General features: G+C 39.2%; 1 protein-coding gene across 1 annotated transcript in view; it reads left to right on the forward strand.

Moving 5' to 3' along the window:
- The window catches only part of suco (SUN domain containing ossification factor), a 92,969-nt gene that overhangs the window by 23,424 nt on the left and 56,866 nt on the right, over positions 1-12,679 (forward strand). The window contains exon 2 of the mRNA XM_057353325.1: positions 12,466-12,574. Coding sequence (XP_057209308.1) covers positions 12,466-12,574 — 109 coding nt within the window. The remainder of the gene's footprint in view (positions 1-12,465; positions 12,575-12,679) is intronic.

The following is a 12,679-nucleotide window of genomic DNA, read 5'->3' on the forward strand; positions in this document are numbered from 1 at the left end:
AATGAACTTCACCTCCAGAGTTGCTCTGAGAGTTTATGTCCTCATTCAGAGCAGACGCAGACAAATTCATGAGCATCTCGCGTGTAGCACGTTAAACTGTGCAGTTCATTCACTCAGACACGCAGAACAGCCAGATGACATGTGTAAATAACAGGATTCGGCATCCACAAGTCCGCATCTAGTTTGATGGACTCAATGCAGCCGGAAAACAGGTTTCACTCGCAAAATAGACTAAAACGAAGTAAAATAGCAGTTCACCTTTCAATAAGCTATCACTTATTTATCAGCATGAGAAATACGTGTGAGCGTGTGAACTGACTAAAATGCGTGTCTCACACGGTGAATGCGTGTGACTTGAGAGCCCTGTAACATGTATAGAGTTTAGCGGGCTGTGCGTCAGTAATAATGGTCCATGGGGAAACGCAGTGCTCCGTGTGTACTGTAGTTAAATGGATTAAACAAAGCTTCGAGGCAACAAAATTTGCCTTGATGATTTTTTGTATTCGAGTTACTCGAGGAATCGTTTCAGCCCTAGCAAACATGAACAGTGTGTCAGGTTAAATCAGTGCTTCCCCAACATTTTGAAAGCATGGTTCTAGTCTTCTTTTAAATGCATTTCCAGTAATTAAACTTGCATGCATTCATCCATACAGATATACATAAATAAATCTGCCCATACCTAATTGCAATACTTTACAGGAGTCATATGACGCGATTTTGTGTTTTCCTGTATCTTTGGTGTGTTACAAGTTGTTCATGCATATATTAGACACTTAAAATTCAAAAATTAAAGTCTCAAACCAAAAGAGTGTCATATCTGTGAAAGCACAATAAATGTCATTGTTACTGTTTGGAATAAACTTTTTGTCTAATGCACTGCAGTAGCGAAGTGACTTTGTGGGTCATGACTTGCGAAGCTTACAAACAGCATTTATTTTATATAACTCATTACTCCATGACTTATTTTTAAAAGCAATGCACACCCACACATCAGCTCTGAGAGCTCGAAGCGTTCTTATATTTTTCGCCATGCTCGCTTCCACTTACTTTTGGCCGTATGTATATGACATGATTTTAAAAAATATATCGATAGTAGAGGTTTCACTATCGATACTCTATCGGAAAAAAATATTGCGATATTTACATGTATCTATATATTTGCACAGCCCTACCATTCATGCAATCGACTTCACGCGTGGCAGGTGTGTTGCTGCGGACCCAAGGGAGTGCAGTGTCTCATTTTGGTGCAATATGGACACGCGACACGTTCGGAATAATAAACTACAGAACAGCCGTTTCCCAAGAAAGACATTTTGATAGAAAGTCCTAGTTTAAGTAGGCTATTATTCTTAAAAAATTAAGGTGCTTTATGGACATTGGCACAGTTACATGGATGTTTCTACTTCCTAATAGGGAGGGCTCAGAGATGTATTTTTGTATGCAAAACCCGGAAGCGACTTCGCACTTTAGGACTTCCAGTTCCTTCGCTCCAAAGTCAATGGGTTTTTGGCAGGGCTGCAACTAACGATTATTTTGATAATCGATTAGTTGGTCGATTATTTTTTCGATTAATCGGATAAAATTGTAATTACATCTTTTGCTTATAATAAGTAAATCAGATATGGGAAAAGTATACACAACTGAACTCATTAGACTTCTCCCAAAATGTTGTGAATGTCTCCATAATTAACACACCTGGTGAGTTGATTCAGGTGTGTCATATTAGAAGAAACTGACAATAGTCTCTCCCAAACGTGGGAGCGAGGGGAGGGTCGGCCAAGGAAATCATTTTTTGTGCCATGAAAAGTGAGATATTTGTCATTCAAATGTAGTGAAGTACAGTAAAAGGTAAACAGAAAAAGTAATACTTAAGTACAAATACTCAAAAAGTGTACTTAAGTACAGTTCTCAAGTAAATGTACTTCGTTACCCACCTCTGAACTAAATAAACCACCAAATCAGGGTATTTAGCCTATTATGTACTTTGCAAAGTGTAAACGCCACAAATTGGGTTTTACTAATATAATCTTTAATTTTGTCATTTAAAACACCTCTCCTCTTTAAACTTTAAAACTGCGCAGCTTGAAGAGATGCATGCAAAACACGTCTGACTTTAAAACTGCGCACCTCGCGCTGCACGGAGAGACGCATGCACCGAGAGACACGTCTGACTTTAAAACTGCGCAACATGTGCTGCACGGAGAGACACACCAGACTTTAAAACTGCGCACCTCGCGCTGCACGGAGAGACGCATGCACCGAGAGACACGTCTGACTTTAAAACAGCACAACTTGTGCCGCACGGAGAGACAAGTGTGACTTTTAAACTGCGCATCTCGCGCAGCACGGAGAGACACGTGTGACTTTTAAACTGTGCATCTCGCGCTGCACGGAGAGTCAAGTGTGACTTTAAAACTGCGCACCTCGCGCAGCACGGAGAGACACGTGTGACTCTTAAACTGCGCATCTCGCGCTGCACGAAGAGACGCATCCACAGAGAACCACATCTGACTTTAAAACTGCGCAGCTCATGCTGCACGGAGTGACGCATCTAAAACGGTAATTTTAAAAGGGAAGAAGATGTGCTTGATTTATAACTGCGCAGCTCGCAAGTGACGTCACAGACCAACTAATCGATAATGAAATTCGTTGACAACGAATTTCATTATTGTTTATATCGATTTTATCGATTAGTTGTTGCAGCCCTAGTTTTTGGTAAATCATCCGAAAAAAGGTCTGTGGTAAACAAAACCTCTAAATATTTGCACATTTTATTCTATGACATAAAACTCACCATTTATATCCCGCTTGTGGTTTTTTTTAAAGCCTTATCGTGTCTTCAAAACGGCGGTTGCTAACAAGTTGCTAAAGGCAACTACTTCCCTTGGCTGGAACGTTAGAAGTCATCGCGCATGTAAAGCTCACAAATAATGCAACATGGGCGCAAATCTCTTAAAACGTAGATGTGGATTCATTCACGGAGTAATTACTTTCCAGGGAACACATTTTTAATCAAGTTTGAAAGAGTTGTCGTAGGCTTGGTGGTGGTGAAGTTGATATCGAGCGACCTTAAGTATAGTCTGTTATAGCATCCAGGGTTTTTCCTGCATAGAGAAATTGGAGGCGGCCGCCTCCGTCAAATGTCGTGCTGCCTCAGACTCTTGACAAAATTATATCGGGTGTCTTCAGAAGAAATGCTGCGTGCATTTAACAGACTGTCATTTGTAACTGCAGTTGCGGCATTACGTCACAGTGGAGGCGCTGTTTCATTATCAGCACACTGAGGTGCTAAAAAGAGTTGCGGAACAAGAGCTAGCTGTCTTTCAAGGCTGTTTGTTTTGCATCAAAGTATGTTTAATTTCTTGAAATTTCTTAAATTAACATGACGTACATCATTGTAATGTCTTTAGCTGTGCCGTTGGATCATTGAATCTGCGTATACTGTCCTCAGAACGACTCGCACACGAATTACTCATTTGATCCGATTCATTTAAACTACTTAACTTTTCAGTCACTAGCGAATATACAGGTAAGAGAGATCATTGAATCATTTAAAGTGAACCACAGAAGAATGCAAGATGTGAATGAGCTTTGCTCATTTAGTAAGACTGGTTAATTCAGCTGTCTATTGTGGGCTGAAAAGTTAGTTGAAAATTATTTAAAAAATTATTTGATTAAAAAAAATATTTCTATTTAGTTGAATAAAAGTAATGTTTTATATAACTTAATAATTGTCACTTAATCTCATTTTATTAGAACTTTTAATATGTCAAAGTCACTTTGGTTAAGCCACTTAAAGGTACGGTAGGCCTACTTGTGTGTGTACAAGATCAGGATGGCACCACCTCCGCCTCATTTTAAGCCAGGAAAAACCCTGGCATCGTGTTAGCTTTTTACTTCTGCCGATTGTAAATCGGCTTCAAAAGTAACAAATTTGGTGTTAATTTGTAAAGATTATCTTGATAGACAAAATGTGTAAACATTATAAGCCTTTGTTAATCACAGAGGTTATTTTTTGCGATCTTCCAAAAGTCTATGGGAAAAATGCATAGGCTTTCTGTCGAGGGAACCAGCACGGCGCTTACTTCCGAGTTTGCCTACAAAAATATGTAATCTCTGAGGTACTGGATTCACATCATCTAACCCTTCCCCTTCTGCAAAATTCTGCTTTTTTACATTCTCAACATAGGAGTGTTTGTATTTTGAAATGCAGACCACACAGCAAAAATTAGCATTTCCTCTGACATGTAGTGTCTAGTCATCCAGTGTTCATTCTGTATAGCAGATGCAGTTTATACATGTTTTCTTTTTCCTTTTAATTCGCCAGATGCTTTCTTCCACTGCCACATAAGCAAGTCAAAGTCCGTTCAGCGAATTCAAAACAAACGGATATGGATTTCTCCTCGTCATCATGCTATTTGCCTATTCATGCTTTGACACATCTGTAAGCATCTGTTTGCATATTTGCTGACCTTTAGCGTAACCATTTGGCACAACTGCATGAAAAACAACCTTTGCCTTTGCAAACTTTCCTGGTGATGTGATCAGGTGAGATCAGCAGTCATCAATCAGTCCTGGCCATGACTGATGTTGGAACAACTGCAACACCCAAAGCTTATTGTGACATCTTTGAGTTTAAAGTGTGATGTCATCGTAATGTTGTTCAGATAGGGCCCGAGTTGATCTGCTTGTGTGTAATGCCAGAAAATCATTAGCTGTAATAAGGCAGTTGGCATGAATGGTAGTTATTTGATCTTAGATTTTTGTCTGGCAGATGATAAAATAGACAAAAAAAATCTTATTTGAAACCTCAAAACATATCGTTGTGTCTGGTTTTACCGGAGCCAGCACCACTCACATCTAGGGTTGGGCCGATAGACGATGTCATCGTCCATCGCCGATGGCTGACAGCCATCACGATGTTGGGGCCGGCATCTTGATTCTCCGGCATAATTCCGTTTTCATCATCAGGAAGGTCAGAGTTCGTCCGCTCATCTTGTCCGCGTACGCGGACAACATATTCCCAAGACAAATGTTTACAGCCTAGTCCACACTATGACATTCTGCACATGTACCGAGCTCGTCCATTCGCGCTTATCCATGGTCGAGTATGATTTGGAAGCTGCGTAACGTGTGTGCGTGCGAGACTGAGATGGACATAGAAAGTGAAAGCAAACACCGAATCGTAGTAACCTTCACGTTGTGTGTGTGTGTGTGTGTGTGTGTTAACTTCTCAATGACGACCTGAACTGTGCGCATCTGCGATGGCAGTGGGGAAAAATAAGTGACGCGTGACCTGCGCAGTTGACTAATAACACACGCCCAGCCTACACTGGTGGGCTCAAGATCTACTAGTCTTTCCACATGAAATAACAACTGGAAGAAATTCCAAATTTGCAGCTTTTACATGCGCGAGCTCACACTGTCTTGAAAACTGGTCGCACAATGCGTTTTGGTCGCAGTCTGGAGCCCTGATATAATTGTTTTTAATGTTTTGGCAGATGGCAATCTGATATCGCCCCGCCCCCCGATGTCATCGTTCATCGCGATGTTTCACTGTAGGCATCGTCCGATGCCAATTTGGTAGATTTTTCCCAACCCTGCTCACATTATCATCAAAAATTAGTTACTTCAAGATTTTTCTTTTTGTTGGCTAAACCGTTCACCACACATTTTTCATGTGGCGTTCGTCTTAAATTCCTTTTTAAATTTAGCCAAGAATGTTAACTCATAATCACAAGATCTGTCTTGGGACAGGTTCGTGCATATGTGTTCCACTTTCCTTACATTACAATATAATATATTATATTGCTTTAGTGTATTGTATATGTACATGTGTGTTTTAAATTTATGTTTACCTGCTGAGGGACTGCGGCTGGAAATTAGCCTGTGGGCTAAATTCGGTACAATGCATGATATGGAAACATTAATGTTATAATTGTACATGGTCCCTTTCAAATAAACTTAAATAATAATAATAATAAGAGCGCAGTGCAAACGACTTGAGTAATTTAAATTAAAACATTTTGTCATTTTTTCGTGTAATCCACTCTTGTCTTCAATGTCGACTAGTAGGAGCTTACCGTTTAAACGACTAGTCGATTAGTTTCGCACATCCTTACTCTGAATAGCCAAAAGGTAATTTTATTTAGCTTATTCACCTTCCTTGTTTTACCATAAAGGTGCTCAGTGCCAAGTAGTGTTACACTGTCACATAGAAAGTGTACTGTCAAAGGGATTATCAATGAATGCATACATCCTTTTAACCCTTTTTGCTATAGGTTTTTTTGGCTCGTGATCTCTGGTAAACTGTCCTGTGTAGAATTTATGTGCCAGTGTAATGGATAATATTAGCCCTTAGTTAATGTTATGGATTATGAAACCTAAACAGTTTGATGCCCGACAAATGGTGGGAAGTTGTTTCCAGTTAGGGTTGCACAAAAGTTTTTTCCTGACCAATAACCAACCCTTGTCAGCTACCACCAAAGGCCATTTTGACCAAGAATAAAAGCTGTAAAAGTATCAGTTTTGGAGACATTGACATCCAGGTCACCGAGCACATCCAGGTCAGACAAACAGGCACAACAGTTTCGGATTTGTGTAGTGCTGTTGTATGTCCATATTCTTTGTCTATGCTTTCAACAAATACTTACTTTTCCACTTCCAAATGAATTTCCAAGTTATATAAATGAATACTACCACATGATTGGTAAATCTGCGAGTTATGTAAACAACACTGTTTCTGTGCCACTTCTATCAATCATGTAAAGCGACAACAGAATGACATCCTGTTTGCCAGTAGAGCATATTTACCTACACTTTCTTGAGTCCATGAGTTTTCAGTTTTTCCTTGATTTGTTTATGGTATCGCTCAGCCTAATTTCTTTATGTTTCTTTACTAAATTCTTTACTATGTTTATGATGTGCTAAACAATAGATGTCCTTTTTTCGATTTTCAGAAAATGACTATATTACATATTTCACCTGTTTTTTTACACCGTCATCTCGATTCTCTGAAAACAGGCTGTTGAGTTCCTGGTTCTATGAAGAGTTGTTTACCTCATTTGTAAGTCGCTTTGGATAAAAGCGTTTGCTAAATGACTAAATGTAAATGTAAGTCCCTCCTTCCGAAATGCTCTGATTGGTCAAGCTGAGCCAGTCTTATGTGATTGGTCTACTGCTTAGAGTGTGTGTTGAGATGTGAATGCCGCCCATTTACCTATCCGTGTTTCAGGGGGCAGGGTCAGTGTCAATTTCGGGATTCATGATGTCACTAACCCAGGACGAGCCCCAACGAGCCGTTCTTTGTAGTCTTGAAAAAGTGATTTCTGTTAAAGAAAATACCTTCCTTTTCTGTGAACGTTGAGCGTTGCTACTAGGGATGTAACGATTCACTCAGCAAAACTAAACTGCAATTTTATAACATATTAATAATACAAAAAGTCTCTTTAATATAAACAAACTAATACTGTCTGTGCTTTTCTTGGATTTTTTGCATTTAAGAAATATCAGCATGTCCACGTTTAGGTTTGCAGTGAACATGGCGGCCCCTGCTGTTCAAAAAATGTATCTCGATTCAGTTCATACCTCAACCGATTTGAATCGTCATACATTATAATCGATTTTCAACCGGCTCACGGTGAATCGTTACATCCCTAGTTGCGACTTGGCAGATGTTGTTTGTTCGAATGGCTATACAACTCGCTTACTACATTTAAAGAAGTTAAATTCCATCACACATCCCCTTTAAACATAATTTTACCTCAAAAGAGCTAATTCAACATTACAAATATGCTTTACATGATTGTGATGTTGTAAATTTACTTGTAGATCACCTTCAAAATGAAAATTCTGTCATCATTTACATTCTTAAAAATATCCTCTTTTGTGTTCTGCAGAAGAAAGAAAGTCATACAGGTTTGAAATGACATGAGTGTGAGTAAATGATGACAGATGTTTCATTTTGAAGGTGAACTACTTTAGCTGTGGAATGAAGAGTAGGGCTAAAGCTAACAGGAAATGTTTAGGGGATTTCACTGGGCGCCTGGCTTTCCTAGACCTACTCATCCAGACAGTCCAAGAGAATTAACTCTTGCACAAAATGAAGTGATCTGCCACATCAAGTGAAGCGCTGGCTAATTGATCACAGTCATTTATTGTGTCCTGTCACCAGTTTTTTTTCCTGACACATACTTCAAGTCCAGAGCTGCGATTTCATTTTGGGGCTTGCAAATGCTGTCTGTAGTGCTGTTGATGCATTGTATTTGTAGTTGTTTGGTTCAAAATCCAGTATAATATGAAATATTTATTTCCCAACTCTTTATAATGTTGATTCTTATATTTCTGGACTGAAAAAAGGTTTTTCACACAGTCCTTCATCCAATTAATAATTTGTTTTTCAGTTCAGCGTAACATTATTGTTTGATTTTTAAAGTAATATTTTTTTTAGTTTAAAACATTATTAAATATAAATATTTTTAATTAACGGTTCAACTAGTGTTGTCAAAAGTACCGGTACTTCGGGTCCAAGTCGGTACCTAAAAATAAAAAAGTTGTCGGTACCTAATTTTCACAAGACCCGGTAGTACCGACGTACCTGGTCAACCGGGTACTGATGCTCTGTCTGACAGGTTGTCAATCGGAAACTTTTCATAGACGCAACAAGACGTGATGAGCGGATAAGCACGGCTCCGATCCACAACAGACGCGCACAGAAATACTTCAGATTAAAGTCATATCACGAAGAAAACGAACAGAGTTTTGTGGTGAAACGAGGACGCATCCGGATTTAAGTTAACAAGTTCAAGCGGTAATTTTCAAATTCTGTTCGCGTTTGCATTATGAATGTTGTATCATATGTTAAGTTAAAGGTTACGTCAAAATAAACATCCCTGTTTGCGTGTTAATTTGTTAGCGCCAATGCTAATCCAGTCAAGTGTCCTTATTAACCATTTAATGCTTTTATAACTGTAATGGAGTAAAATAAATGGGAGGACAGGATGGGGTTTACAGTACCTATTTTATTTATTCCTATCTGAAATCTATGTGCTAGAAAACTATCACACCAACTGTATGACTAGCAATGTGTATGTCTTGGATGGATAACTCTATTAGGTTTAAAAAGCCACATTTAAACTAAAGAAAAATATATCTGTTGCATTTATTATTTTAATATACAGTTACCTTAATGTAAGTAATCTTGTGTAAATGCAGTATTAAAAACTGAGGTTTGTTGTAATATTGCATATGCATGTTTGTTCAGTCAGTTGCCTTACTGAAGTTTATTCTATTTGTCTTATACAGCAGCAGACTGAGGAGGATGTTCATCAGCATGAAAGACCCCAGTGAGCACACAACAGTTTCAGCAACAATTAACTTGTATACTTCATGTATACAAAATGGCATTGCTTTCTATACATTTATATTAACAATGAGCTTTATTAATAAAATTGTGTTTCAATTAGCATGTACTGGTGTTTTGCTTTGGTACCGAAATTGGTACCAAGAACCATGGAATTTTACTGGTATTGGTACTGACTACTGAAATTTTGGTACCGTGACAACACTAGGTTCAACTAAGAAATCTTTGTTTTGACGAATGTACAATTCACCGTGAGTCGGTTGAAAATCGGTTATAATGAGTGACGATTCAAATCGGTTGAGGTGTGAACTGAATCGCAATACATTTTTTGAACAGCAAGGGCCGCTATTTTCACTGCAAATCTAAACGTGGACATGCTGATATTTCTTAAATGCAAAAAAATCCAAGAAAAGCTCAGACAGTATTAGTTTGTTTATATTAAAGAGACTTTTTCTATTATTAATTTGTTATAAAATTGCAGTTTAGTTTTGTTATTTGAAATAAAACATTATTTTATTATACAAAGAAACGTGAAGCATTTAAGAAATAATGCAAGGGAAGTTGTTCATTTCTAATTTGTTTCAACTCATTTTGTAAAAATAAATCGTGAGTCAATCGTGAATAAATCGCATCGTGAGATCAGAATCGTGACTCGCATCGCATCGTGACTGTACTTGTACTGTACATTGAATCACACCCTCCATTTTTCCTACATTTGAGTTTACGTGTTATATGGCCATTTAAATTAGGTAGTGATCCAAGTAGTCATGTACAGTATAAGTAGGATAAGGTAAAGTTAGATGGTCATTATTGAATATACAGATTTTGCCAAAATCAGGACAAAACAAAAGGTTATCATCAGTATTTTTGACGGATCGTGTAGCAGCGGGCAGATCATTCCACAAAAAAAATGAAAATGACCTATTAGTCAGATATGGTGACCCATACTCGAAATGTGACCTCTGCATTTAACCCATCCAGAGAGTAGTGAACACACGCACAGCAAGTGGTGAACACACGTACACCCGGAGCAGTGGGCATCTATCACTGCAGCGCCCGGGGAGCAAGTAGGGGTAAGGTGCCTTGCACCTCAGTCGTTACCCACCGGCCCTGTGAATCGAACCGGCAACCTTCTGGTCACGAGTCCGACTCTAACCATTAGACCACGACTGCCCCGTAGTCCAAATGTGGAACAGATCTAGAGAAGGTACTTGAGATTGTTTTTTTTCCCCTTTTTGGGATGGCACTACAAGTCGTTTGCAGAGCGTAGGGATCTGGCGGGTACATAAATCTGTATGCAGAACTTTGAATTTGATGCGAGTTTTCAACAGAAAACGTGAAAACATTCCTTCTCCTTTGTTATCTTGCATAGCTTTATATTTTATTGCTCTTTGCACGTTGTTCAATGTTGTAAACGTTTACAAGGACTTTTTTCTTAAGTTTTAAAGTGGGTGCGTCTTAACAACTGTAACTTGCCCCTACAAGCTTACTTAACTTAAACACCTAATCACAAAGTGCTGATGGTGAAGACTCGAATCTCCTCAGAGGAATCAGTCGACGTCAGTTTAATGTTTGACGTTGATTGAGGGTTTGACCATATCGGCTCAGGTGCTGACAGCATGTTAACATGTCCCTGTATGTGCGCAAGTCCTCACTCCTAAATCTAGTCAAGGTGACGCTCTCAGATTACTGTGTGACTATTTGAATCGAGAGAGCGCTTACAATGACAGTCACCAGCTGTTGCTCATGCTCCCAGTCATCTGACAGCTTTCTTTAGAGGACAGATGCAAAGTAAAATATCTCTGCCATGATTTTACATTACACTTGAATCTGGCTTCCAGATTGAGAAGGTGATGAAGATAGAGTATATGATTGATTGTAGTGTGATCTGTTTGTTGTGTCCATTGATAGTTATTTTTGATGCTGCTGTCCGTGCCGCTTGCATTCATTTCCAAACATGGAACGTTTTAGGTGTTGAAGAGCTAGTGTGAGCTTAGAAAGGAGGAATGAAAACACAGCTTATGTGAATCGCATTGATGTGTATTTAATATCAGTCTTCGATTGTTGTTTTGACACAAAAACTACACATTAATTAACTGCCTGTTTTATTCACACAGTTGCCTGAATTCTCAGGCTAGTGACGATTGGGTAATGGTTCGCTATGTGGAAATGTTCAGTGGCGTAGAACTGAACTGGAATTGAATTTTTTTGTTCACTCATGTTTATACGATTTTTAGGCACACAGGTGGCTGTATAGCCGCATCCCATTTTTTTCTGGGCACAACATGGTTTTGAAGCAATTCATAATCTTACAAGGTCACCCAAGCAAAATGAATAGTGCTTCCATAATGCTAACCTGATTGTTTTTTGAATGAGTTCTCTGTAGGGTTGGGTGACCTACGGCGTTATAAAGTGAGGCGCGTCTTTATACAACGCGAGTTGCTCAGACATGCGTCGTCTTTATACAACGCGTGCTGCGCAGACATGTTACTTCTTTATACGACGCGAGCTGCGCAGACACAAGACTTCTTTATGCAGACCGGGCTGCGCAGACACAAGTCTTCTTTATACATCGAGGGCTGCACAGACACAAGTCTTCTTTATACAATGCGAGCTGCGCAGACAGACACTCGTCTTCTTTATACAACATGGGCTGCGCAGACACAAGTCTTCTTTATACAGTGAGGGCTGCACAGACGTCTTCTTTATACAGTTTGAGTTTTAAAGTCAGGCGGGTCTGCACAAACTGTGTATCTTCTTTATAGAGCGCAAGCTTCACAGTTATAAAGTCAGGCCAGTCTGTATATTTGTTTACAACGTGATTTGCAGCACAGATCAGCGAGAGTCACATGATGAAAGTGAAACATTTGTTGGAATCACTATGCCGACTCAACAACGTGATGTCTGTCAGCCATCGGCGATGGACGATGGCATCATCTGGACAGAAGCGAGGTGTTATATCACATGCAGAAGAGATGCTGACATTATCCTGACTGTGGTGCTCTCATGTTGTGTAGTGTACATGTAGCTGTTTTTGGCCTGTAGGTTGTCATCTTGTTTTTATAATGTAAAGTCACCAATCTTACGTTTGTCTCTGTTTGCAGGCAATCTGGTCATGATGTATATTGTTCAGAAGAGATCTCTGCTGGCCCAGGACTCCCTGCACAGGATGACAGCCATTACGCAATGCAGGAACCAGGAGCAGATAAAGAGGTAATGCAAATGAATCAACATTAAAGCAGGGCTCTACATTAACGCTTGTCTGCTTGTCCGGGACAAGTGAATGTTTTGTATGGGCAAGTGTGAGAGGATTTTACT

This window comes from Triplophysa rosa, linkage group LG15, assembly GCF_024868665.1.
Source record: "Triplophysa rosa linkage group LG15, Trosa_1v2, whole genome shotgun sequence".
Lineage (NCBI taxonomy): Eukaryota > Metazoa > Chordata > Actinopteri > Cypriniformes > Nemacheilidae > Triplophysa > Triplophysa rosa.